The 26,481-nt window shown below is 36.6% G+C and overlaps 2 protein-coding genes across 3 annotated transcripts in view; one reads left to right on the forward strand and one right to left on the reverse strand.

The window, feature by feature from the left end:
* LOC134753828 (dorsal-ventral patterning tolloid-like protein 1) overlaps positions 1–26,481 on the reverse strand; it is a 166,211-nt gene that overhangs the window by 111,301 nt on the left and 28,429 nt on the right. For both annotated transcript variants that reach the window (XM_063689778.1, XM_063689772.1), the window contains exons 2-3: positions 17,625–17,678; positions 13,385–13,480 (exon numbers count right to left, since the gene is read on the reverse strand). In XM_063689778.1, the coding sequence (XP_063545848.1) occupies positions 13,385–13,472 (88 nt within the window). In that variant the 5' untranslated portion in view covers positions 13,473–13,480; positions 17,625–17,678. The remainder of the gene's footprint in view (positions 1–13,384; positions 13,481–17,624; positions 17,679–26,481) is intronic.
* Positions 8,047–10,123, forward strand: LOC134753296 (uncharacterized). Its single transcript, XM_063689147.1, has one exon. It carries the CDS (start codon positions 8,245–8,247, stop codon positions 8,971–8,973), a length of 729 nt encoding a protein of 242 aa, XP_063545217.1. The 5' UTR covers positions 8,047–8,244; the 3' UTR covers positions 8,974–10,123.

The raw sequence follows: 26,481 nt of genomic DNA on the forward strand, positions 1-26,481 counted from the left end.
GGCGGGGCGGGTGTCCTCGCGCGGACGCCAGTGAAGCACTTTCTCACTCCATCGCCCATCAGTTCTTCTCGCTAGGTGCCCGGCCCAGCGCCACTTCAGTTTGCACGCTAACTCAGCTGCGTCTATTAATTTTGTATGTCCTCTGATTTCTTTATTCCTCTTTCGGTCTTTCAGTCTTAATCCTAGCATGCTTTTCTCTGCCGATCTCTGAAATACTTGGATTTTGTGTATTATGTCCTTTGTCAGGGACCAGGTCTGACATCCGTAGAGTAGTGTGGGAAGTACCACCGTATCCATTGCCTTCTTTTTGAGTTTTATAGAAAGGTTTGACTTGAATACTTCTTTAAGTGACCAGTACTTAGCCCAGGCTGATTTAATGCGTCTTTGGACTTCATACGATGTTTCATTTTCAAAGGATACATTTTGGCCTAGGTAGAGATAATTTGTCCACATATTCAAGCGTTCCGAAGTTGATGTTTATCGGCAGTTGACTACCATTAGTCATAGCAAAAGTTTTTTGTGGGTTCATTTGCAGTCCACATTTTCTGCTTTTCTCATCTAGCGTGTTTACCATGGAATATTTGTATTGTTGGCGTCAAAGGATCTATAATGGCTTTAAGGGTGTCGTTCGATAATCCGTCACTCCCCGTCCCCGGTGATTTCAGAGCTTTTAGATGTAGGTAGTATAGCGCTACGCATTTCATTTTCAAGTAGTGGTGGGATGTTGTTGTTTTCCTTTTCAGTTAGTGGTGTATCTTTTGATATATTTGATAGGTCTCAAATAGGTTATAGCCTCAATTGATGATTCCGGTTTTTCATAGAGCTTTTTATAAAAATCCGATGCAATTGTTATTATTTCTTCTCTATTCGATTTTTGTACATTTCGTGCTTTTAAGTTCGTAATCCAATATTTTGTTGTGTCTAATTTCTTTTTAGCTCTCTTTATAGATGCACTTTTTTCCAGCTCTTTTTTTATAATTTTATATGCGTTTTTCCTTTGTATGGCGTTTTATTTGTTTTTTAATAAGCCGATATAGAGCAGTTAATCTATTTTTGTCCTGCCTTGTTTTATTTTCCTTATATTTTAATTTATTTTTTTTCGCAATCAAGTTCTCTATGTAGGGTGTGAGCAACGAGGGCTTGTCTTTGCTATTCCTGGGCAGTTTGCTTATGGATGTTTTAGTGTTTCGGACCAAATTGTCGTAGTTTGATTGTATATCCGTGTGTTCATGATGTTGTAACTGTGTAAAAATATTTCTTAGCGATTCTTGCTCCATAGGGTTAAATTGGCTCTTCGTTCTCGGTTTTATGTGGGATCTTGAGCTTTTTACCTTATGTATAGAGAGCGTGGCTCTAATTAACCTGTGATCTGAAGGAAAACTTGTGTACTGGTAATTGTATATTGGTGTATATTGGTAATTTTTTTCTTACATTTTGTAGTTAGAATGAAGTCAATTTCATTTTTTGTTTTTCCGTCCGGTGAGACCCAGGTAGCATGCTTTATTACAGCAAAACACATCATATTATAAAATAAAATAAGGATGTCCGCAACTAAGGCAAAATCCCACACAAAACAGTAGATTTGTACCCACATGTGATTACTGATTACATATTTTACTTGACGAACAAAAAGTGAGCTTAATGTTTTTTTCTACACATTACGCTCACGTAAATCCATACTAAAGTGGGTTATACTCGTACTTTTATTTGACTCTCTCTGCAACCCAAATGCCCCAAACGGCTTAAATATCAGATCAGATTACATTAGAAGCTCATATGGTTCTAATAGGTATAAATACGTAGGTTCATAGTTACAACACATATTATACTTTCGACAAAAATGCATTAAGCATTTCAAGGACAAATCAGCAAGATGTTTTTTTACATACCTAGTAAGTAACTAATTTTTCTATACGTAATAAAAGTAATTCCAAAAGTTTATGAACCCATGTTAATTACGGAGGATCTGGTTAGATATTCTATTAATTTTTTCCGCTCCGATGTATCCTGACATTAATCATCGTTTCAAAAGTAAAGCTGCTAACTATATTGCTTATTAAAGTTTTACTAAGATTTCAGGAGGTTATATTCTCTTACCGCCAAAAATAATGAAATACATTTCAGTGCTAACTATTAGCGTCCCGAAATCATGCATTTTGATACGCGATGAGGGTTCTTAATTCTTATCAATCTAAATGGAATCGAATTAAATTTCAGTTCAATGTTATTTATTATTGCCAGAATATAGCCTCAGTTACGCGGGCTATTAACTAGGAAATTATCGTTATAAGGAATGAAAAAAATTGAGTGGGAGGTGGTGAACAACCGAGCCTCGAAGAGTGAAAATTGATGAAAGCCGCTGCAAAAGAATGAACTGTCGGAAATCGGCTGATAAATGTACTTATAGGTAAGTATACTCGTACCGTACACAAATAAGACACGTATTAACCATGTATGTACAAACCGGAAAAAGATTTAAAAGATTTTGTTACAAAGATTAGGTATAACAATGTAGAAAGAGCAATTACAAATAAGCTTATACATCGTACATACCTCGTCGTCGTACGTACCAAGGTTTTATTGAATCCTATAAATCTCATTCCTTTGAGGTTCTTTAAAATCTTCATGTTCCCTTGATTACCTTACTTATTTTCTATACATCTCGCTCGCACTAATAAGCGAGTACAAGCGAGATGCATAGAAAGTAAGTTACGCACATGCTAGCCGATATGCCAGTGTCAAACTGGTGGCAGTCTTACTGTTCGTATATGTAAAGCTGATCCAAGAGAATACGCTGGATATTCATTACGTGACCACATTTCATACGTTATGGAAATGTTTTATCATAAATATTTAATATGGCACCAACCAGCTAGACATCCCTATTACTATTTTACTTCTCAACAAGTAGTTTCATTATCCGATTAAATTATTTTAAATATAAAAATGTATATTTTGCAAATGTACTTTAAAACGTTGTCCGATACATGTGCGAATAGGTAATTTCCTATTGTTCGCACTTGTATCCTAATGTACTATTAAAGGTTAAGGTTTTTTAGTTTACATTAAGTAAGTATAGAGTTAGAATTGGTCTGTTGGGCGAGTAAAGTTTAGGTTGTAAAGTACGTTTGCCCTGCTACGCCGGAGAGGCCGAGGTGGCGTAGCGGGCGCTACGACGTAGCTCCGCCGGTACGAATTGTTTATCAATTTTTACGATAATGATCGCTGAAATATAGGAACCGTCATTTTGCGAAATTCCACAAACTTTGTTGCAAAGAAACAAGCTCATGGGAAAATAAACTCACATTTAGCTGTAGCATCTATACGACGTTGTAGATAAGTAAATGCGAAAAAAATGAAAACTTGTTTTGAGGACTTCGTAATTATGCAAATGGACGGGCGCAACAAAAGTGCTAAAGGCAAGTAAAAGAAGACCAGCGGCACATATTCATATCGGTTACGCGAGCGCGATTCTCGATTTTCTCAATTCTCGAGATCTCAGAATCTGTAAAAACTGAGTGTACACGTAAACTGGTTTTGCATGAATGTTCGACTAGCATACGCTCGGTAAAGGATTGGACTAACGCCGCAGCGCTGGAGCGCAGCTTCCACGTGGTGCGGCGTCCGGACCTGAAACCTACTTACGTAAGTACACAACACCGCCGGAGACATGTCTAGGTATATATATTATATGCACTATACACTTTGCTGCAACAGCCTAGCGTAGGAACAAGCATTAAAATTATCCGCCGCTGGCTCTACAAACAGCGTTTTATTTCATATTGCTTTTGTTTTATTAATTTCAATAACTTCCTTCTGAAATAAGGATAAGAAAGAAGTAATGAAGCGAATATAAAAGAATATCAATTATTTTATACATCTACAGAATTATACATAAATTACATAATTTATGTAAAGCAGACATTTTATTCGGGTTATTGGTTGGTCAAACTTATTAAACTACTTTACTTTTTTATACGCACACGCCATGTCCTTCCAATTCACAATACGAATCCTTATTGATCGTCTTACCTCGGCGAAATAGAAATACGACGTCGGCGTATATCGGAAAGAGATAGTGATAATACCACAGTGAACCGTCCCGAAGGGTTTCCACTTCGCGGTCCTTTCCGGGTGTTTTAATTTTGGGACGGGTTTGGGTTCGTGTCGAATGTCGATCTTCGTCTTATCGGGGTGCACTGCGTTGGACATAATGTCATTTCATTTGTTACTGTTTGACATACCTACTTACTATTATTTTAGTGTAATGTACTGATGTAATGTAATAAATGACATGAAATTACTTAAATAAAGCTACATACTTGCTATTGCAACGATTAAGTATTATTTAGTTGAATATATATATATATATATATATATGTATATATTAAGCTGTACTCTAAGAACAAATTAAATTATATTCTATGAAATTATTTTTATTTGTGTGTGTGTTTAGTTTGTGTTGTGACATTTATTTCAGTTTATATTAAGCTGTGTTTGATCCATTAACGATCCTCTTAATAAACTATGTCGATCACAAAGTATACAACGTTTTTCAGGCTCCACTGCATTAATTGTACGTAACAATCCGATAAACTTATTACTCGCTGAAACTAGCATCGAACGAAAATTAAATTTTAAAATATAATTGCTTGTTCGAACGAGCGGCCTCTATTCTTATCAACTTATTAACAATTTACTACCGCCTTGTCGCACTTGTTTAATGTTAACTAATGTTAATACTAAACTTGAACACGTAAATATTAAGTGAGATGTTTTGTCGATAACAATTAAAATGTGTTATATATAATTATACCCATAGAGTAACTTATACTAGAGCGGTACTGTCATAGTAAATTTTGTAACCCCAGTAAATTCACTGCCATCTGTCGACACACTTTAAAACTAAAATGAAGATTTATAAAAATACGATAGAATGTATTTAAATATAGATAAATGATTTTTTTTATTTGCATTAATTATTTTTATGATTTTGACCCATGTTCTTTTACTGATATGCGTTAAAATTGTTAAATAACAAACGAAACCGTCAACGCCATCTATACGACTGTAGGCCAAAACTAATAGCGCCCTCTGAACGAGAATCAAATTTTCTTGATTTTCGAGGCACGTTTTTTCCTTAGACTGTATCCATCTATTACGGAGTTATATCTATCTTTGATTATACCATTATATACATAATATCGCTCACGCTTCTGTATATAAGTAACGCACTAATAATGAAATCAAATTGAATTCATGTTTTACATTTCTGAATGCGCATCCTGCTTATTGTAGGAAAGGAATAGGAAGTTAATCGAGAATCGTATCTCTGCGTGGTTGTAGTTGGTACAATGACAAGCTGGTATTGTATAGGTATAGGTAGGTATGTGTGCCTTAATCCTAGAAGAACATTTCTGAGGCCAGCACAAATGCACTACACAAATGAGATATTTATGTATCTATATCAAAGAAATAATTATAGCCCAATCATATTTACATAACGATTTTAACAAGTTTCTGAAATATATACCTATAAGCTTTTATTGCCAACTACACGTTACCTTCTTTTCCTGATTTACCACTTAGCCCCTAGAACGTTTTTGTAATGTAATGATTGAACCCAATTTCTAATATGTAACAAGTCCCGTGTACCCAGTATATCTCGCTGTAAGGTAAGGACCCAATTTGCGAAAGCTGAATAAATCCACCCGCTCATATGTTTGTGCGTATATCGACCCTTCAAAACTGCAGATGTGCCGATCAAACGAGCACCGCCAAACCACTCTTTTCACCTTTTACAACTTCATATCAACGGAGTGTATACCTTATCATCACTTCATACAGATCAATTTGCGATACAATTTTATATATCACATTATTCTTCGAGTCTACATTTTCTGGCTCGTAGCGAGTGGTAAATTGGTAATACATGGACATAAAGGTTACGTTTATACATATATGTATAGGGAATTAAGAAAAGTTAGGTACTGCGGAAGTATCCAAAGCGGGGATGGGTGATGATCTGATAATACTGATGATAGTGCTAGGCGTTTTGTAAAAAAATATATTTTAAAAATAAACTTATTATAGTTTAGTAGTGATTGGATTTTTAAAAGCCATAAATAATTTACCCCACTGAGTGAATCGGCCATTATACGTAGGACGACAGAAATTTTGATCTTTCTCAATAGAACTTAGTTCCAGAGCCAATAGTTATGACATGACATTAGGTGTGCTAAAACTTTTCATAACTTTATATACCTTCTGAAGAATCATTACTTGTCTCTTCCTTAGTGTGCCGCTGTGTATATATACAAATGAGTTTATTTCATTACTTTTTACAGCTTTTCTTAGTTATAGTATAAGGGTTAGGTAAGTAATTAGTCCATCTTAAGTATAAAGAGCAAGTATAGGTATTAGGTAAGTATTTATCTGTACATTTTATTGGTGTAAGTAATGAAAAAGGTGCGGGTACAGCTTGCTGGATTTATATATTATATATTTATATATATTGTGTATGTACGTATGTATATATATATTTAACTACTAGCTGTTGCCCGCGACTTCGTACGCGTGGATTTGTATGTTGGTGGTTATATATTTTACATGAGCATAGAACATTATGCAGCAAAAGATATCAGTAGGGACGGCGGTTAATCATTTGTTAATAATTATATACAACGCATGAAATTTCTCTTTCACAAAGTACAAAGTTTCAAGCCCCTAACTGAAAAAATTGTTCTCGATATAATCCCTCTCAACAATTAGATTCTCAAGTCCACTATTTAAAAAAATGTTCGCTCCCGCTGCAAATTTTATTAATACAAACTTTTCAAACACGGTGCAATCAGTTTTCGTCTATTTAAATATAATGCCCTTTTACCAAGTTTCATGTTCCTAGCTAAAACGAAAACTTATACTACATATAAACTTACATCCCCTTTTTAACACCCTTAGGGGTAGAATTATTAAGAACGTTGAGATAACTTTTTTGTAATATTATACAATGCCTTTCTAAGAAGTTTCAATAAGCATTTGTAATGGATTCAAACTTTCAACCCCTTTTTAACCCTTTTAGGGGATGAATATTTAAACACGCTTAAATTACTTTTCTTGTATTCTAATAATATGCCTTTATACAAAGACTGAAGTCCTGTACTCAAAAGGTTTGATCTCCATAAAAACTTTCAACCTCTGTTTTACCACCTTGGGGGATGAATTTTCAAAAATGCTGAAATAAGTTTTCTTGCCTTTTAATTAAATACCTTTCTACGAAGTTTCAAATTCCTAGCTTAAAATAAAATTTGAACCCTATACAAACTTTCAAACCCTTTTCAACCCCTTTAAGGGGTGAATTATTAAAATCGCTGAAATTACTTTTCTTCTATGCTAATAATATACCTTTATACAAAGATTCCAGTCCCGCACTCAATAAAATGTTTGATCTCCATACAAACTTATAACCCCCTTTTCACCACCTTAGGGGATGAATTTTCAAAAACGCTGAAATTCGTTTTCTTGTATTTTAATAATATGCCTTTATACGAAGTTTCAAGTCCCGCACTCAAAAAAATTTATGATCTCCATACAAACTTTCAATCCCTTTTTCACCACCTTAGGGGATGAATTTTGAAAAAACCCTTCTTAGTGGATACAAACGTCATAAAAGCTATCTATTGTGAGTCAGTCAGGTAGTCAGGACTTTTACGTTTATATATATATTTATAGATTTGGTTGTACTTTAATTGTATATGTATGTGTAATCTTCTTATTCCTGTAATTTATTCGTGCACTACCTGTTTATCTAGTTTTTTTTTCTTTATATCCTGCAACCCTAAGGTTGTCTGGAAGAGATCGCTTACAGCGATAAGACCATCTGTTGCTACCTTTATTTAAATTGTAAATCTGTTATTGAATTTTTCTTTTTGTGGTGCAATAAAGTCTATTTACTTACTTATCTACTTACATATGAATTTGATTGCATTGGAGGCCTATTCAGACAGTAATAATTTGTCATGAAATGGTTATGCAAATAGGGGGTAGGTGAAGAAAAAGTGTCAACATCACCTCTGCTGATTTATTTATTGTTTTTAATTATTTATACATATTTTGGACTTAATTCGACATACACTAATGACCAATTAAATAGTTTCACCTACCCGCAGTTTGTCACAAATTCCTTTCAGTAAAACTTTAAAATACATTTCACTTTCACAATCTTAACCTCAAAGTGCTGTCAAAATGGATTCTCTTAAGCAATCTATGGCGGAGATGACTGAAACCTTCAACACTCGGATGGCAGGGTTCCAGAAAGAGATTGAGAAGGCGGCTCCAAATAATCCCACAATTGCTTCGGTGTCAGCGGAATTCCGTTCTTTCAAATTGTTCATCAAGACCACTTTGGAGGCCATGCAAAAACAAATCCAACTCCTGAGTGTGCAACTGGACCAGCAGGAGATGCGCTCCAGGCGGAAAATGCTCTTGTTGCATGGTGTGCCTGAGGCCGAGGAGGAATCCACCTCGAGTCTTGTGGAACTTCTAAATGGGCATCTTGAGGAAAAGCTGACCATTCATGATGTGAAGCGCTGTCATCGGCTGGGTCAGGCCCGCAAAAATATAATTAGGTGCATCCTAGTTAAATTCAGTGATGTATCTGTGCGAAACACTGTTTGGTTTGACAAGAAACGCTTGAAGGGCTCCGGGGTAACACTCTCAGAGTTTCTCACTAAGCCACGGCATGAAGTTTTCATGGCTGCACGGGAGCGCCTTGGTGTCCGCAGATGCTGGACCCGCGATGGAAACGTGTACGTGCTTGACGCGGCAGACAAGCGTCACTGCGTGACCTCTGTGGCTGAGGTGGAACAGTTCCCAGCGGCAGACACAGCCGGTGCTCAGGGGCCTTTGTCTTCGGGCGCCGGCGCTGCCCAGGAACAGTCCAGGAGGTCCAGGAGGCCGCCGAAGAAGTTTTGATTGAACACTTTTCGTGAAATAGTTCTGTTTAATGTACGATTGTTGTTAGTTTGCCTTCTGAATTTAGTAGTGTAATAATCCGTGCGCAGATTCTCGCTACCCACTTTATACCTGTTCAATTTATCACTTTTTTCTTGAACTCTCGTGGGTTGTTCTCATATTTACATCAGGTAATTATATCTGTGACATGACAGCTGTCAACATCGTAACTTAACTTCGTAAGACTTTTTCTACGTTTGATACGTTTCGTTTCACGCACCATTTTATTGTTTTGAAGTCATGTACATTGTAACTAAATTGTCAAACTGTTTTACATTTGTAAATTTATTTTAATTAGTAATTTTTATATTAATTAACTGCTGGTGGATAGTAGATTTGGCGTAGTATATAGTTGGTATTACCAACTAATATCGATTTTATTTATACATACATAATTATTTTTATTTTATTTACTTATTTATGACTTTGGATAGCGATGCATCTTCGGATAACTTTTCTTCTTGTACATCAGATAACGACACCGATAGTTTTTATAGTCTCCCTCCCCCTCTTCGTGATGTTCTTTTTAGACAACTTGAAGACGTCCCAAAAAATTTTAATATTATACATATTAATGCGCAGAGCGTCCCAGCCCATTATAACGATCTTTTAACCTCCTTCGATTTATCCGAAATCCACGCTCTTCTTATTTCGGAATCCTGGTTCAAACCATGCCTTACTTCGACTTCCTATGCTTTGCCAGGATTTCACTTGCTTCGTAATGATCGCATAGGTCGAGGGGGCGGTGGTGTAGCCATTTATCTTCGATCTCATATTGCCCACTCCATCATTTGCTCGTCTGTTTCATCTTCCAATGCCGCCGAGTACCTTTTTCTTGAGTTAAATATATCTAACTCTAAAATCCTTCTCGGGGTTTTTTATTCTCCTTCTATTCACATCGACTATTTTTCTTCCTTTGAAAAGGTACTCGAAGACCTTATGCCTTCCTATAATCACCATATAATTATGGGCGATTTTAACACCTGTCTTCTGAAAAACGATTTCCGGTCTAAATCTCTTAAGTCCCTGGTTGATGCGTGTAATCTTTCTATTTTATCTTCTGGTGCTACTCATCATTTTCCCAACTGTACACCCTCTCTTCTTGATATCACTATGGTCTCCTCTCCTTCGTTAGTTGGGAAATATAGTCAACACCCCGCCGATGCCTTCTCTTATCATGACTTGCTTTGTTTGTCGTATAAAATTCGTCCCCCTAAAGCTAAACCCAAAATTATTATGCAGCGCAATTTTAGAAGGTTGAAGGTTGAGGAACTTCGCGGGGACGCCTATAATATTGATTGGAGTGTGATCGCTGACGCTGGCTCCGTAGAAGAAAAAGTTGCTCTTTTCAATTCCTTACTAATTCAGCTTTACGATGTCCATGCTCCGATTCGCCCAATCAAATTAAGGCATCTTCCTGCTCCCTGGCTGACTGACGAGATTAGGGCGCTAATCGGGAAAAAGAATCAGGCTAAATCTAAATTTAAACTTAATGCTTCTGACAGGAACAAATCGAAATATCATGCGCTGAGGAATCATTGCAGCACTGTGTGTCGCGACGCTCAGCGGCGCCACATTCATAAGTCGGTGGTCGGTGGTCAACCAGCCAAAATTTGGAAATGTCTGAAGACTTTTGGAGTTGGAAAGTCTGTAAATAATCCCTTACCCAACGACCTTAACTTGAATGACCTTAACCAACATTTCTCCTCCCCTTCTGCATTTAGCGGTCCAATTAAGGTTAATACCCTTAACTATCTCTCTTCATTGCCAACTCCTGATTTTTCTCCCTTTTTTGTTACCCAGTTTTCTGAGAGTGACGTTGAGAAGAGCATTCTATCCATAACTTCTAACGCTATTGGCGTCGACTGTGTGGGCCGGAATATGATACTCCTTCTACTTGACCTCCTACTTCCCATTATCACCAACATCTTTAACAGCTCTATTTCTTCACGTTGTTTTCCTAATTCCTGGAAAGACGCTAATATTACTCCTATTCCAAAAAAGTCTAACCCGTCTTCCTTCTCTGATTTTAGGCCTATATCAATTCTTCCTTTCCTCTCCAAAGTCTTAGAGCGGCTTGTGCAATTACAATTAACCTCATTTCTTAATAAAAACTCTCTCTTAAATCCTCTCCAGTCAGGGTTTCGTTCCGGTCACAGCACGGTCACCGCACTAGTTAAGATTTCTGACGATATCCGATCTGGCATGGATAACCGAAGGCTGACGGTATTGACGTTGCTAGATTTTAGCAACGCTTTCAATACCGTTGATTTTGACATCTTGCTGGGTATTTTACGCTCTCTTAATGTTTCTCCTGCAGCTATAGAGTGGTTCCACAGCTACTTGGATGGTCGTCGGCAACGGGTCAAAGTTGATAACTCTTCTTCTTCTTGGTGCAGTACACTGGCTGGCGTCCCGCAGGGTGGTGTGCTGTCCCCCCTACTATTTTCTATTTTCATAAATTCTATTACTTCCAATCTCCTTTCCTCTTATCACCTCTATGCTGACGACCTCCAAATCTACTCACAAGGCCTGCTAGACGATTTACCCCATCTTGTACATACCACTAACACCGACTTAGAACGCATCTCTAAATGGAGCTCTTGCTATGGTTTAAAGGTTAATCCGTCCAAAACTCAAGTAATTATCATCGGCAGCCCAAGAAGCATAGCAAGAGTCGATTTTGAAAATTTGCCTGGGGTTCTATTCGATGGGGTACTGATTCCTTTCTCTAACCAGGTTAAAAATCTGGGCGTAATCATTGATCGCACTCTTTCTTGGATTCCGCAGATCAGTGAGGTGAGCAGAAAGATCTTTGCTACGGTTGGTTCCCTACGTCGGCTTCGTAACTTCCTGCCCCTCGCCACCAAAATTGCGCTTGCTCAGTCTCTCCTCCTGCCCATTTTGGACTATGCTGATATCTGCTATTTAGACCTTACTGAAGAGCAATTGAACAAACTCGAACGACTTCAAAACGTCTGCATTAGGTTCATTTTCGGGTTGCGCAAATTCGACCATATTTCAAGCTTTCGTTCGCAGCTTAAGTGGCTGCCCATCCGATTCCGACGCAACACACATATTCTTTCTCTTCTGTATGCCACTCTATTTCACCCCAATACTCCTTCCTATCTTAAAGCCCGGTTTAAATATCTTTCCTCACTTAGATGCTCTCAAAATCTGCTACTTGTTCCCCCTCCCTGTTGTTCAAAATTTTACACCAACTCTTTCAGTTTTCGTGCTGTCCGGCTCTGGAATAATCTGCCCATTAATATTAGACGTGCTAAATCACTCCCCATTTTTAAAAACCTATTAAAAGATCATTACTTGTCTATCTCATTATGATCCTGTTGTCCTTTAATTTATTTGTCGTTATTATGGCTTCCTTTGTCATTTATATATATATGTATACTATGTGTTTATATATATATATATATTTGTATACAATAATACATGTAGTCTAATTTAACTATATATGTGTAGTATATGTATTATATTATATTTTTATTGTTTTCTTTATTTTGCACCACCCGATAACTACCGTTTCGTTCGCCATCTCTCTATCTGAAGGTTGGCTGGAAGAGATCGCTGTTTAGCGATAAGTCCGCCTGTTGTTACCTACCAATTTATATCTTTTCTCAATGTCTGTATCTTTTTTTCATGTAGTGTGCACAATAAAGCATTTTATTATTATTATTATTATTATTATGTATATGATCGGTCAGCTGGACATTTCTGGTTGGTAAAAGACTATCTGAATAGACCCCCTGGTTTTGTTTGACTTTATAATAAGTGCCTGTTTCACAATGTCCAAGTAAAGTCCTGAATAAGCTACTTGCCACTTATCTGACGAATAAAATCATCGTTGGCGTTTCACAATCTCCAAATAAGCTTTATCTGCTGGATAAAGTGCTTTTTTTGTAGGAAATTTTATCTGGCAGTTAATTTATTTGTTAATTAGCTATCCAATACTTTACTTGGACATTGTGAAACAGGCTCCTAAGTGACTTTAACAAGTCCACGGCCTTGTTGTTTTACGATATCTTGATTGAGAATTATTTATCCAACAAATTCATGAAATTTGACAGAAACGTAGGTTTTTTTTTTTAAATGGAAAATGGCTTAGCTGTTAAAAAATTAGGTGGATCAAAATGTATACATGTCTCACGAGGTATCCGTTCGAGGCGATTTTTTAGTATGATTTATTATATGTGGCTTTAAAGCACAGAAGGGTCTTTATGATTCAAGTGTCAAGGACGTTTCCATCTGAAATTTCAACAGAAATTTTGATAGAAACGTCCATATTGCAGATGAAGTATAAGGACCCTTCTCTAATGGAAAACCACATATTTATAACAACTATGTAAGAACTTACCGCTTGTGACTTGAAGAGTAGCGGCGAAGAGACATAAGAGCGACAGCGACAGGCCTCCCAGCGAGTTGTGCCAATGTGCCGCGGCCATACTGTATCCTACAAATAATAAGTAAGGTAGGTTTATTACTTATAACTATTTTCGAGTGAGGCAGGTTACTAAAATACTATCCGAAGTGGTATCTCTATTAACTATTTTCATTATTATAATTACTTATTTCACGAATTTCTGAAACAAAATTAAGCTATTTCGTTCAGTAGCTGTTATATGCGTTATGTGTAAAATGTGGTTACAATATTTACAATAGCAAACTGCCCCGGCAGATTAGGACGACCTTGCCTTGATAATCTTGATATCTTAATAAGTTAATAACATAAATTATCAATTTTGAAAAATAAAGAAAATCGGAAGCTTACAATAAGTTTTTTTTAGCCAAAATTTCATTTTTGGTACAAGCTTTTATGGCTGACTGTACTTTTCTACCACAGGTAACTAATACTCATCGAGACAATTCTAAAAAACCCAAACACACTAAAGCCCCATTCGCAGAGCTTAAAAAGCGTTGCGCGAGTAAGAGCGAGAAAGAGATATCGCTTTCTCGCTCTTACTTATGGGTGCGTCCCACACGCAACGCTTTTTAAGCTCTCGTGCGAATGGGGCTTTATGTTGCGTTGTTTCATCACAGAGTTCCTATGGCTACATCCTGTCTCCGGGCTCGATGGTACCATAATTTTGCTTTGTCACCCAACTTACATATGTTTGCAAATTTTCAACTCAATCGGAAATCGTGAAGTGGGTCAAATTTAGCTTTCAAGGTTTGACCTACAAACTAACAAACCAACATAAATACTAACAGGGCAAGTTATAATAATTTTATAATAATTTATTTATTTGGGAAACATACAGCACATAATAATACAATAAGGTAAAAGATATAGTTAGAACATAGGCCAAAAGAGTTTCTACATATAGTTAATACAAAATTCCTTTGCTCCGAAAAAAAAGTACAATTATTTTGAATTTAAAGTTGAATTTAACAATAACATTCAGTAATATTCCACGAGCACGATTAAAAATATAACAAGCATAATTTAGAATTTGGAAAATAACAAGCACAATTTTCAATTTAGAATTTGAAATCAAATAGGTACAATTACAATAACAATCATAACAATACAACACAAGATTACGAAATTTGCCATTTTTTATATTTTTTATTTTGTTTGATGACAGAAACAAATCTATTACACCTATGCTGGAACAAATCAATATGTGAATATTTCTTATTGTATATATTGCATGCTCTTGCTAAAAATTTGTTGTTTACATATTTTTTGCGAGTGAATGGAACTGATAGTAAAGCGGTGGACCGTGTATGATACGTAGGATCATACATCTAAATGACATCTTGCTGAGAAGATCTTCCGAATCAATTAAATTATTTAATATTTTGTACAAGAAAATTACATCCCGCTTTTCTCTTCTCACTTGCAAGGACTCAAAATTCTCGGGCTTAAAAGATTTCAATTTATACTTCATACGATTAAGAAACTTTTTTTGAACACTTTCTAATGAATTAATGTGCACTAAATAGTTGGGACTCCAAACTGTAGATGCGTATTCCAAATATGACCTTTAGGCCAGGAAATAAATGCCCAAAAAAGGTATAGAGGGAAATATTTGGAACACAATTTTTGACTTCGTAGCTTTGTTTGGACTAGTTAGGAGGTGAACAATACTGAATATATCAAAAGTCCCCGGCCATAACCCTGGTGCTGGGGGGGAGAGGGGGGTTTGAAGATTCAATTTTTCGGTTTTTCGATTATATCTCGGAAACTATGCGTCTGAGCGACTTGGCCACTTATACAAAATGAAAAGAGATTTAATTTGTTACAAGTTTAATTCAGTCAAGTTTTTCAATATCTTGTATAGTTTATGAGATATCCGCTCTTGAAGGTTTATTTAGGGCTCTCATTTTTATCTTGATTATCTACATCAGTGAAGCTGCCAGGCCGGGTTTGGGATCGTTTTCGTATAAATCGGGGGTGCTGAATTCATTTATGGTATCAACATTGACACCATTCCTAAGTAAAAAAAAATTTAAAAAATGATTTTGTAACCCCCTACCACCCCACGCCAACAGATGGCGCTACTAGTATCGTAAAGCCATAGAGTAACTTATACTAGAGCGGTACTGTCATAGTAAATTTTGTAACCCCAGTAAATTCACTGCCATCTGTCGACACACTTTAAAACTAAAAATTAAGATTTATAAAAATACGATAAAATGTATTTAAATATAGATAAATGATTTTTTTTAAATGCATTAATTATTTTTATGATTTTGACCCATGTTCTTTCACTGATATGCGTTAAAATTGTTAAATAACAAACGAAACAGTCAACGCCATCTATACGACAGTGGGCCAAAACCAGTGGCGCCCTCTGAACGAGAATCAAATTTTCTTGATTTTCGAGGCACGTTTTTTCCTTAGACTGTAAACATCTATTACGGAGTTATATCTATCTTTGGTAAAGCACATAACGCGCGGGCAGCGCAGCCGCCGCACCGATACCACTCCACTATAGATACTAGTTACGGCGCCCACCAATAGATGGCGCAGTGATCGAGATAGATCTCGCTAACGACTGTGCAACGTAGAAACATGACCCTCGGCCCACGGCTGATGATTATTTGAGGAGAAATGCAAGTAGGTTCTCGGTACTGCACGCTAAACACCTTTACCATTGCTGAAGTGTTGTAGTGTCTCTGCTGTAGAAGACTCACTAGTCAAGCTTGCGCCTACCTCTGCTAGGCCTTGCTCGGCAAGCGAGTGCTAGTATTGTAAAACCTCCAAGTTGGTAATACACGCGCCTAACGTAACGCCACCTTTTATCTTCGCCCTCACCTCCCCGTCCTACATTTTTTTATAAAACTCCTCTTTACGCTTAAACCGCCGAACCGATTCCGTTGAAATTTGGTATAGAGATTGTTTGAGTCCCGGGACAGTACATAGGATAGTTTTTATAACCAAAATCATCTTTTAAGGGTGTGAAAAGTGGGGTGGAAATGTGTATGGGGAATCAATAACCGCTGAACCTATTTAAATAATATTTGGGATGGTCTACATGTTCGACCTAAACCTAAATTCAAACCTAAATTTAAACAGTATTAACCACAGGAATTCAACTTCGGCGAAGAACCTGAATTCCCCTCACACCAAATTTCAAACCTTCAAAGTATGATTTTTGAGATAAAAACTATATTATATCCGGTCCCGGGACTTAAAACACCTATTCAGCGTTCAGCGGTTTAAGCGTGAAGAGGAGTTTAAAAAAAAGTTATTTGTTTAAAGTTTACGGCCGGGGACTTTTGATATGTTCATCTCGTAACTAGTCCAAACAAAGCTACGAAGTTAAAAATTGTGTTCCTAGCATTTCCCTCTATGCCTTCTTATTGCTTGGCCTACTTACATATGCATTATATAAAAGAAGTAACGTTGTGGGGTTTTTAAAATCTTTACTTTGCCTAAAAATGAAACCAAGCATTTTGTAGGCTTTAGATGTTATCTTATCTATGTGTGAAACCAATTGAATTTTACTGTCTAAATATACTTCTAAATCTCTAACCTCCGTAACTAGTTCAATTAAGGATTGTAATTAACATATGATTAAAGTCAGTAGGGTTATTCGAAATGCCACCCTGTATAATAAATTACATCTATTCTATAAACCCTAGCGGGCTAAAAAAAATAAGTATCGACTAAATGCTACTTTTTAGTATCAGAACCATCTAGTCAAAATCACGCGAAGCACTCCAAGCGCCATCCAGTGGGTGGCGATGGAACCACTGCGTACTACTGCGGAGGCTCGTTTTGATCGGATGTACACATTGCTGAAGGGTTTCCTTTACAGTACTTGGGAAAACTACTAGGTGGCGCTACTTCAAACAATAAGTTGAATGAGAAGCACAAGATGGTAATTATTATAACACATTGTATTAATAAACATTTGACCAAATTAAGAAGAAATTTTGTTATCTCTTTTAAAATCTATAAACTTTTGTAAAATAGTGAGATACTTGAGAAACTTAACACTTTCAGTGCCAAGCGCCCCATTTCCAATACGAAATGACCACGACTAGCGGGTTCTTGCAGCGATTGATAATAAACATTGCTTTTTTCGTTCGCTGGGTTCTTGTCACTGAAAGTGTTAATAATACCTGCCCATCATATTACTCACCATATCGTTAGCATGTGTTTGCTACGCGGCCGTCCGCTGCTCACCGCAGATTACCTGCAACCAAACACCACTAGTATCTTCAGAAATTAGGTGATTTTGTTCAAGTAACGTATTTTTTCTACTCGTCGACTGTAATGGTTGAATTAAAATTTCGTGTACCAAACTGTAATTAGGTTCTTTCATGTATGGGCTCCCAACTCAACTATAATATTCATTTCGATACGGTTTAGTCGACTATAATGAAAGTGACCAATCACAGCTCGCCAAAATGGAGAAATGGACTGTCTAAAAATTGAATTGAGCGCGGAGCAAATACCAGGGCCTCATGAGTTACGAGAAGGTGTCGTTAGGTATCGCGGGCCGCGGCAGCTCGCGTATCTTTGCTGAATACTTTTGGTTTGTTTACCTATATGATTCTACTAGTTTAAAGTATTATTTTTTTCAACACAATTGCTCAAAACGACGTTTTTATTCCACCGATTTTTGGCTCATAATCCTAGATATTAAACACGCGTGCTATTTCAGTATATTATAACACTCGTGCTTTCTCATTATATTATCCGACTGAGTTAAGAAGGTATCTGATTGCTAATAATATGCATGGAAACGGATCCTTTAATTGGTCGAACTGGCGGGCGCCGGCGCCCCCCGACCGCCTGCCGCGGCCGGGGCGAGGGGCGGCCGGCAGTATGACAGATGCAAGACTTTTACTGTTTTAACAATTAAAATTTGATAAATATGAAAGTTTATTTTTTTGTGTGCAAGTGTGATGAAAAACGTCGTCTGAAACGCGTGTGCATTGGTCATTACACACATCGGCTTTCTTATTGCGCACAATATCGCCTCGTGTGTAATGATGACCAACTTAGCACACTTGTATCACAATGTACTATTTCTCAAACATACTCCAATATGTATGCGTTAATGTCACGAAATGAAGACATGAAGTTGCTCATTTATGGCTCCTTACATTACTTCTTGACCTAGGCCAAGAGTTAGTATGAAACATACATTATTGTCCGCTGCTCTAACTATTTAAATTTGCTCAATTAGATTAGAAATAGATTAGAAAATATTTATAGGGCTGTATCTCCTAAACCATGCGCCGTACCGCAAAAATAATAAAATTTTCGTTCCCCTCTAGGTGACTCTTAATTTATATTAAAAAAAAAAACAAAAACAAATTTTTATAGGGTTGTATCTCCTAAACCATGCGTCGTAGCGCAAAAATAATAAAATTTTCGTTCCCCTTTATAAGACCCCCAAAGTAATATACAAAAAACACAATGAAAATAAAAAAGAAAAAATAAGAAAAAAAATCTTTTTAGGGCTGTATCTCCTAAACCATGCGTCGTAGCGCAAAAATAATAAAACTTTCGTTCCCATCTAGGTGGCCCTTAATTTATATAAAAAAAAAACAAAAGAAAAACAATAAAAAATCTTTATAGGGCTGTATCTCCTAAACCATGCGTCGTAGCGCAAAAATAATAAAGTTTTCGTTCCCCTTTATGAAACCCAAAAGTAGTATACAAAAAACACAATGAAAAAAAAATACAAAAAAAGATCTTTATAGGGCTGGCTGTATCTCCTTAACCATGCGTCGTAGCGCAAAAATGATAAAATTTTCGTTCCCCTCTAGGTAACCCTTAAGAAAAAAAAAGAAACGACAAAAAATATTAACAAAAAAGATTAAAAAAATGTATTTTTTTTTTCATCTGTATCTCCTAAACCGTGCGTCGTAGCGCAAAAATGATCAAATTTTTGTTCCTCCTCGACACTCCACGCACTGAATAACCTATCACATTACGACATGAAACAATCATCATCATAATCATCATGTTTGTATTATTATTTCATTGCATGTTTGAGAAAAGCACTATACATACCTCGGCGTGAGTAGGGGTTGGCGGCCTCATAACTATGCGGACTCATAACTATCCGGCCTCACTACGTTCGGCCGGCGACCCCTTACTTCACGGCCTCTGTAGTAATGTACTATTGTTGACTCGTAGAAAAAGTATTGTATACAATAGTGATATAATCAAGCTTTTCAATCTCGTACCTGACTTAGGCAACTCAGCAAGCTTCGTTGCCTAAACACGGTACTCGGCTGAAAAGCTCTCCATTATATCACGATTGTATAAAATACTATTTTCTACTAATTGTTGAATTAAGATTTCGTATACCAAACCTTAATTGGGTAGTTATCATGTATCGATTTCTTACTCAACTATAATATTCATTTCGAAACGGTTTAGTCGACTATAATGAAATTGACCAATCACAGCTCGCCGCGGTCAAGAGGATGAAACAAAACGATAGCTCAAATTAATTACCGATTTTAGGTTGTATAGTAGAAACAATTCCTTCATAAGTCAGAAACGCGTATGTGACAACACCCTTAATATAGCAACATCCAGACTACGAAAACCACTTAGGGTTGCTTGTTAGTCTCCATAGGCTACGGTGGCCAAAATCGAGAAAAAAAAGAGAAGAGAAAAAAATCTAAAAATTGAATTTAGCAAGGAGCAGGTACCAGGGGCTTCATGAGTTACGACAAGGTGTCGTTGACCAACCCGCCGGGCGCGGGCGCGTACGAGTATGAAGGTATCGCGGGCCGCGGCAGCTCGCGTATCTTAGCTGTATACTTTTGGTTTGTTTACCTATGTCCTATATGATTCTACTAGTTTAAAGTATTATTTTTGTTGACTCGTAGAAAAAGTATTGTATACAATAGTGATATAATCAAGCTTTTCAATCTCGTACCCAATTAAGGCCACTCAGCAAGCTTCGTGGCCTTAACACGGTACTCGACTGAATAAAATACTGTTTAATCATAAATAAAACAATTAAATTATAAACGTTAGTATTTTGAAAGTAAAACTCTTTTTATACCTTGACTTTTAAACGCCATTATGGCCAAAATTGTATCATGTCTCCCTAGGGAGTAATATTAGGCATACGGAATAACAATCCCAGCACTCCTGCGTTGTAGAACGATTAATAGATTAGTTAGATGATGTTGATTTTCGATAATTTTTTTAATGTTAATTTCTTTCTTTAGAGCAGGATACAGATTAAACTTATATTCTTATACTCAACATGGTAAATATTATTGTGGAATTTATAGATTTTATACAGGCGTATCTCGGGAATATTTAATATTACTTTTACATTGATTACCTTTAAATATTTTAATTGTGAAAATTGATTATAGAATAATTTGAGCTGCGATGCGAAGTATAAAGTCGGACCAAGCTCATTAGCTCACCCTGCACACACTATTGTACCAGATTGTTGCAGTGGCACCATAAACATCATTTTCCTATGAAACTATGACGATTATGGTGGCACTCCCACAGTTTGTCACTTTAAAGTCGGTGCAGAGTTACCTTTGACGGAGTCTAGTATTGCATCGACGCGTTACAAAGAGTTTTCTGTAGGTATATCCAGCTGCAAAATTGCATTACGACTCAGTGAATGAATTCATACATGTGTCCATGCAATTTTGCAGCTCGCTCTACAAGTCAAAGTAGGTATACACATACTAAAGTAAGGTCAAAAATTATTAAAATTTTGTATGGTGTAAAATTTGCCGCATAAAACTTCATTTTACAAACACGCATACCGCTTGAAACACGTTTTTTTTAGCGTATTCCCATCAGAGTTGAAACTCAGTTGAGAGCGGGGTTTACAGTATATTTGCCTGCAGTATGCTATAATACCAGCAACTTACGCGGGAAGTATCCTGCGAAATGCGGGACTCGAGAAAAGTAATCAAATTCGCACTAATCTCATACCGCGCCGAGTTTAAAATTAACGCAGATTTATAAAAAACTGACCAAGTGCGAGTCGGACTCGCGCACGAAGGGTTCCGTACCATTACGGAAAAAAACAGCAAAAAAAATCACGTTTGTTGTATGGGAGCCCCACTTAAATATTTATATTATTCTGTTCTTAGTATTTGTTGTTATAGCGGCAACAGAAATACATCATCTGTGAAAATTTCAACTGTCTAGCTATCACGGTTCATGAGATACAGCCTGTTGACAGACGGACTGACGGACAGCGGAGTCTTAGTAATAGGGTCCCGTTTTTACCCTTTGGGTACGGAATCCTAAAAAGGAAGGGAGAAGAATTGTTTCATTAAAACATCATAGCTTGCGGATCATCTTTTTTGACAATGAAAGATTCAGGATTTATTCCCAATAAGCGTCAGGATTCTTGGGGTCTAAAAAATCGGAGTTCTTTCAATGAGCTCAGAATTCAGAATAGAATAGAATAGAATTACATATTTTATTCGTAAGCACAAACAAACAGTGATTATGAAACCTGAGAGAAAATGTTGACCCTATTTGCCATTGAAAATCTAACAAACGCATTCTATTTGGTAGAAGAGCCGGCAGTAAAGTTTCGAACCAACGTGATACCGCGATGAGATGCACAATGGTTTCCCATAAAAGTGATGCTAAGTCCGAATTTGATAGTCTGCCACGGCGGAACTGGCCGAAAGTACAAAAAAGATAGCCACTTCCGGTGCGAAAAAGGGGGGGTAATTTAACCCATCTGATACTGCAATAATAGCTATGGCATCAGTTAGAAATTTACTGGTAGATACAGAAAAGCGAAATCTGCCAGTATGATTCCTGCCGGAAGTACTTGGCATACGCTCTCAAAGGTGACCATCGGGACCCCTAAATTAACCCATCTGATACCAGCATGAAACCAATTCCAGTCGGTAGATATGAACCTTCTATTCAGGAATATATAAGTCTGCCAGGGCGTTTTCAGCCGAAACACCTTGACATACGAGATTTTGTGGCGCAACATCCGTGGTACCCGTATTTCGGAATTGTACATATTACGGGCATTTCAAATACTGCAGGCTTATTAATTTATTACTCTATGCTTATAGGTATATTTGTATATTATTACGTTATTAATAACATATATTTATAATAAATTAAGTTAAAATAAATTAAATAATGTGATTAATATGATTGATAGTCATTGAATTAGCTATATGAATCGTTTGTCTTTGTCTGTCATTTTGACTTATGTATTTGTAAGAAAAGGATAAAACATAATTTAACTAATTAAGGCTCGTAAAGTTTTACGAATAAGGGGGTATTAGTATTCATAACTAAATCAGGCTTGAAATGCGACATAAAATGATTTTTGGTGGTTTATTTTACGCTTGAGGCGTTTTTTCACCTATTTGGTGTGTCTAATCACTATCTTATGTAGGGGAGAGAGGGGCAAGACGAGTAAGACGGGGTAGCGGCTTTATATGGCGACACGACTGACCAACCATCAGAATCCCGTTAGTGCATGACGATGCGTCGCCATCATGGCAATCAGTTCGCACAGTGACCGGATAGACAAATGGTGTCGTTAATTATTTATTTGCAACAAAACTGTTTTTGCCATATTCCTTGTTATTTCTAGGGTTCCGTACCCAAAGGGTAAAAACGGGACCCTATAACTAAGACTCCGCTGTCTGTCTGTCTGTTTGTCTGTCCGTCTGTCACCAGCCTGTATCTCATCAACCGTGATAGCTAGACAGATGACATTTTCACAGATGATGTATTTCTGTTGCCGCTATAACAACAAACTATAACTAATTGTTTATAACACCTGTATTCATTACCTGTAATGCACAATTGATGCATAAATGATTCTAAAAACATAATAAAATAAATATTTAAGTGGGGTTCCCATACAACAAACATGACTTTTTGCCGTTTTTTGCGTAATGGTATTATGGTACGGAACGTGACTCGCACTTGGCCGGTTTTTGTGTTTTATTTGGTTTGCGTTTGTTTCCTTATTATCACCAGCACATATATACTGTTAATTTATTCCTATGGCCCAGCAATCACGCCAACAGCTAAGGACTTGTTTGGTTTCAAGTACGGTTTTTTTTTACTTTCGAATTTCATTAGGCACATGGGGCAAGATAGGGTTGACGGCCGTAGTTTTAAAGTGATAAACTGATGAAGAATTGCGGATTTGAATTTATTTATTCTTCTCTTGTAGAACGGTGAAAAAGTATAAAAGAAAGTCAAATAGAGGAGAGTGGTTAGAGGCTAAGAAAAAAGCGGTGGATGCTGTTATAAAGGGAAGATGGGGTACATGTTAGCTTTAAACACATTTTCTGTCTCTCAGACGACTTAAGAAATAAAAGTAAAACAGTTCGTGAGAAGGTATTAGACGATGGACCCAATATCCAAAAATTGAAGTTTTGTTTAGGTCCTAAATATAATATTTCTATGAATCATTCTTATCTTGTCCGGTAGGGGTTCCCCCATCTTACCATACCTGGGGGGAAGATGGAGAGTAGGCACTTTTGGCCATTTTAATTTATTTTTAATTTAATTATCTAACTAGAGAGTTCCTAGTAAGTGTTGATTATGAAAGACTGATTACCAAAGATAATAATAAAAATAACAAAAACTTAAAAAGAATAGCATTTTTAGTTTTTTTGGACTTGAAACATTAAGTATACCGTCATTCCCACCTCTCCCCTACATTTCTTGACGTTGACGCAAAAATGACGTAGTTTAACATTCAGGATGTTGTTTTATAACACTACAAATTGAGATAACTAATCTATTGACGACCGGTCTGGCCTACTTACTGCCTGCAAAGCCGATGATCTTGGGTTCGAATTCCGATAAACGCATATATTTGTGTGATGAAAACATATATTTATTCCTGAGTCATGGTTGTTATCTATGTATTTAAGTATATATTTATCTATATAAGTATGTATGTGTATCCTCGCCTAGTACCCAATATTTATAAATAACAACAGAAATACATCATCTGTGAAAATTTCAACTGTCTAGCTATCACGGTTCATGAGATACAGCCTGGTGACAGACGGAACGGACGGACAGAAGGACAGCGGAGTCTTAGTAATAGGGTCCCGTCTTTACCCTTTGGGTACGGAACCCTAAAAATGATGTAAAATGCTCATATTTGGATTATTGGTAAAAATCGTCCTTGACGTTGAAAATCCTGTCTTTTCACACCCGTTTACAATAAGTATGTAATAATAATAATTTTGTTCATTTTGGTAAATAAAGGATATTGTAATTTGAAATTATTTTATTATTTATATATAAGGTGCTAACAAATTAGCTACAGAAATTTTACGAGATGGTACTTACTAACAATTAACTTTTAACAGAAATTAAGAAATTTTCTCATAATTTTTATTTTATTTACCGAACAAAATAAATAAACTATAATTATATCTAAAAAATAATCATCATATATTTAACTGCTTGTTTGTCTTAAATGTCATTGTCAACGTGTCATTTGATTTATCAACGTGAAGTGGCCAGTTACGTTTTATATTTAAAAGAGGTTTTAGAATCTGTTCAATGAGGTCTCATTTAATTATCTCATTAACAGAGTTTTTTTACAAAGCAAATTTGTTTTCCAATTTTCTCAAAATAACATCATAAAACCTATAATGTTTCATACTTACATATACTTCAGGAGCCGAGTACTATCAACTGTAAAAATATCTGTAGCCAATTTGTTAGCACCTTTATAAGGCAAACAAAGAAGTACAAAGCCGTAAGCAGGTATTAAATTAATGCCCAAATTATATTGTGTATATTAATAAATTTGAAATATATGTTATTAATAACGTAATAATATACAAATATAAGCATAGAGTAATAAATTAATAAGCCTGCAGTATTTGAAATGTCCGTAATATGTACAATTCCGAAATACGGGTACCACGGATGTTGCGCCACAAAATCTCGTATGTCAAGGTGTTTCGGCTGAAAACGCCCTGGCAGACTTATATATTCCTGAATAGAAGGTTCATATCTACCGACTGGAATTGGTTTCATGCTGGTATCAGATGGGTTAATTTAGGGGTCCCGATCACCTTTGAGAGCGTATGCCAAGCACTTCCGGCAGGAATCATACTGGCAGATTTCGCTTTTCTGTATCTACCAGTAAATTTCTAACTGATGCCATAGCTATTATTGCAGTATCAGATGGGTTAAATGACCTCCCCTTTTCTGTACTTTATTATCTTTTTTGTACTTTCGGCCAGTTCCGCCGTGGCAGACTATCAAATTCGGACTTAGCATCACTTTTATGGGAAACCATTGTGCATCTCATCGCGGTATCACGTTGGTTCGAAACTTTACTGCCGGCTCTCCAACCAATAGTGTATTATGTAGTTTGACACAAAACACAATCACAATATCATGCAAAGGCACCATTGCGTCAAAGCTGTATATTCCTCTAATCACCGCCACTTATAATTATTGGTTATCTTCGAAATGGAGTGAGAAGACCGATGGCTTTGAGCAATTGTCTTAATTTGCGGTCAGAAATGTTCTTTTCAGATTACCAGAGTTCAAAAGAAACGCGGTGTATACATACGGGTCACTATTTTCAGGACGGATGAAGCAATACATTTCAAGGCTGTGCTTGCGCATGGGGCCGATTCTGATATAACAATTTGTTAAAGTTTTATTATTGTTACGATACGACCTTGAAATATCTCTCAATACATCTCACACGCATCATTAGGAATACTTAAGTGGAAGCGAGATACTAATGACACGACTTTCCAGTGCATTTTGCGCGCGCCAATCAGCTTAAGCGAGCGCCGAGATCATTCCATAACAAAACCTTAACAAATTGTTAATCCGAATCGGCCTCCATATCTTAACATAACGTGTGCTACGGGGCTATGGCGTATTCAGAGTTCTACGCTGAGGCTTTATATTAAAATGGCTAAAAATTAAGTGCATTCCCGTTGCCAGGGAGGCTTTGGGATTATACTGAGCAACTTTGAGTATGGGACCAACAACCCCGA

This window comes from Cydia strobilella, chromosome 2 (assembly GCF_947568885.1).
Source record: "Cydia strobilella chromosome 2, ilCydStro3.1, whole genome shotgun sequence".
In the NCBI taxonomy this organism is placed as follows: Eukaryota; Metazoa; Arthropoda; class Insecta; order Lepidoptera; family Tortricidae; genus Cydia; species Cydia strobilella.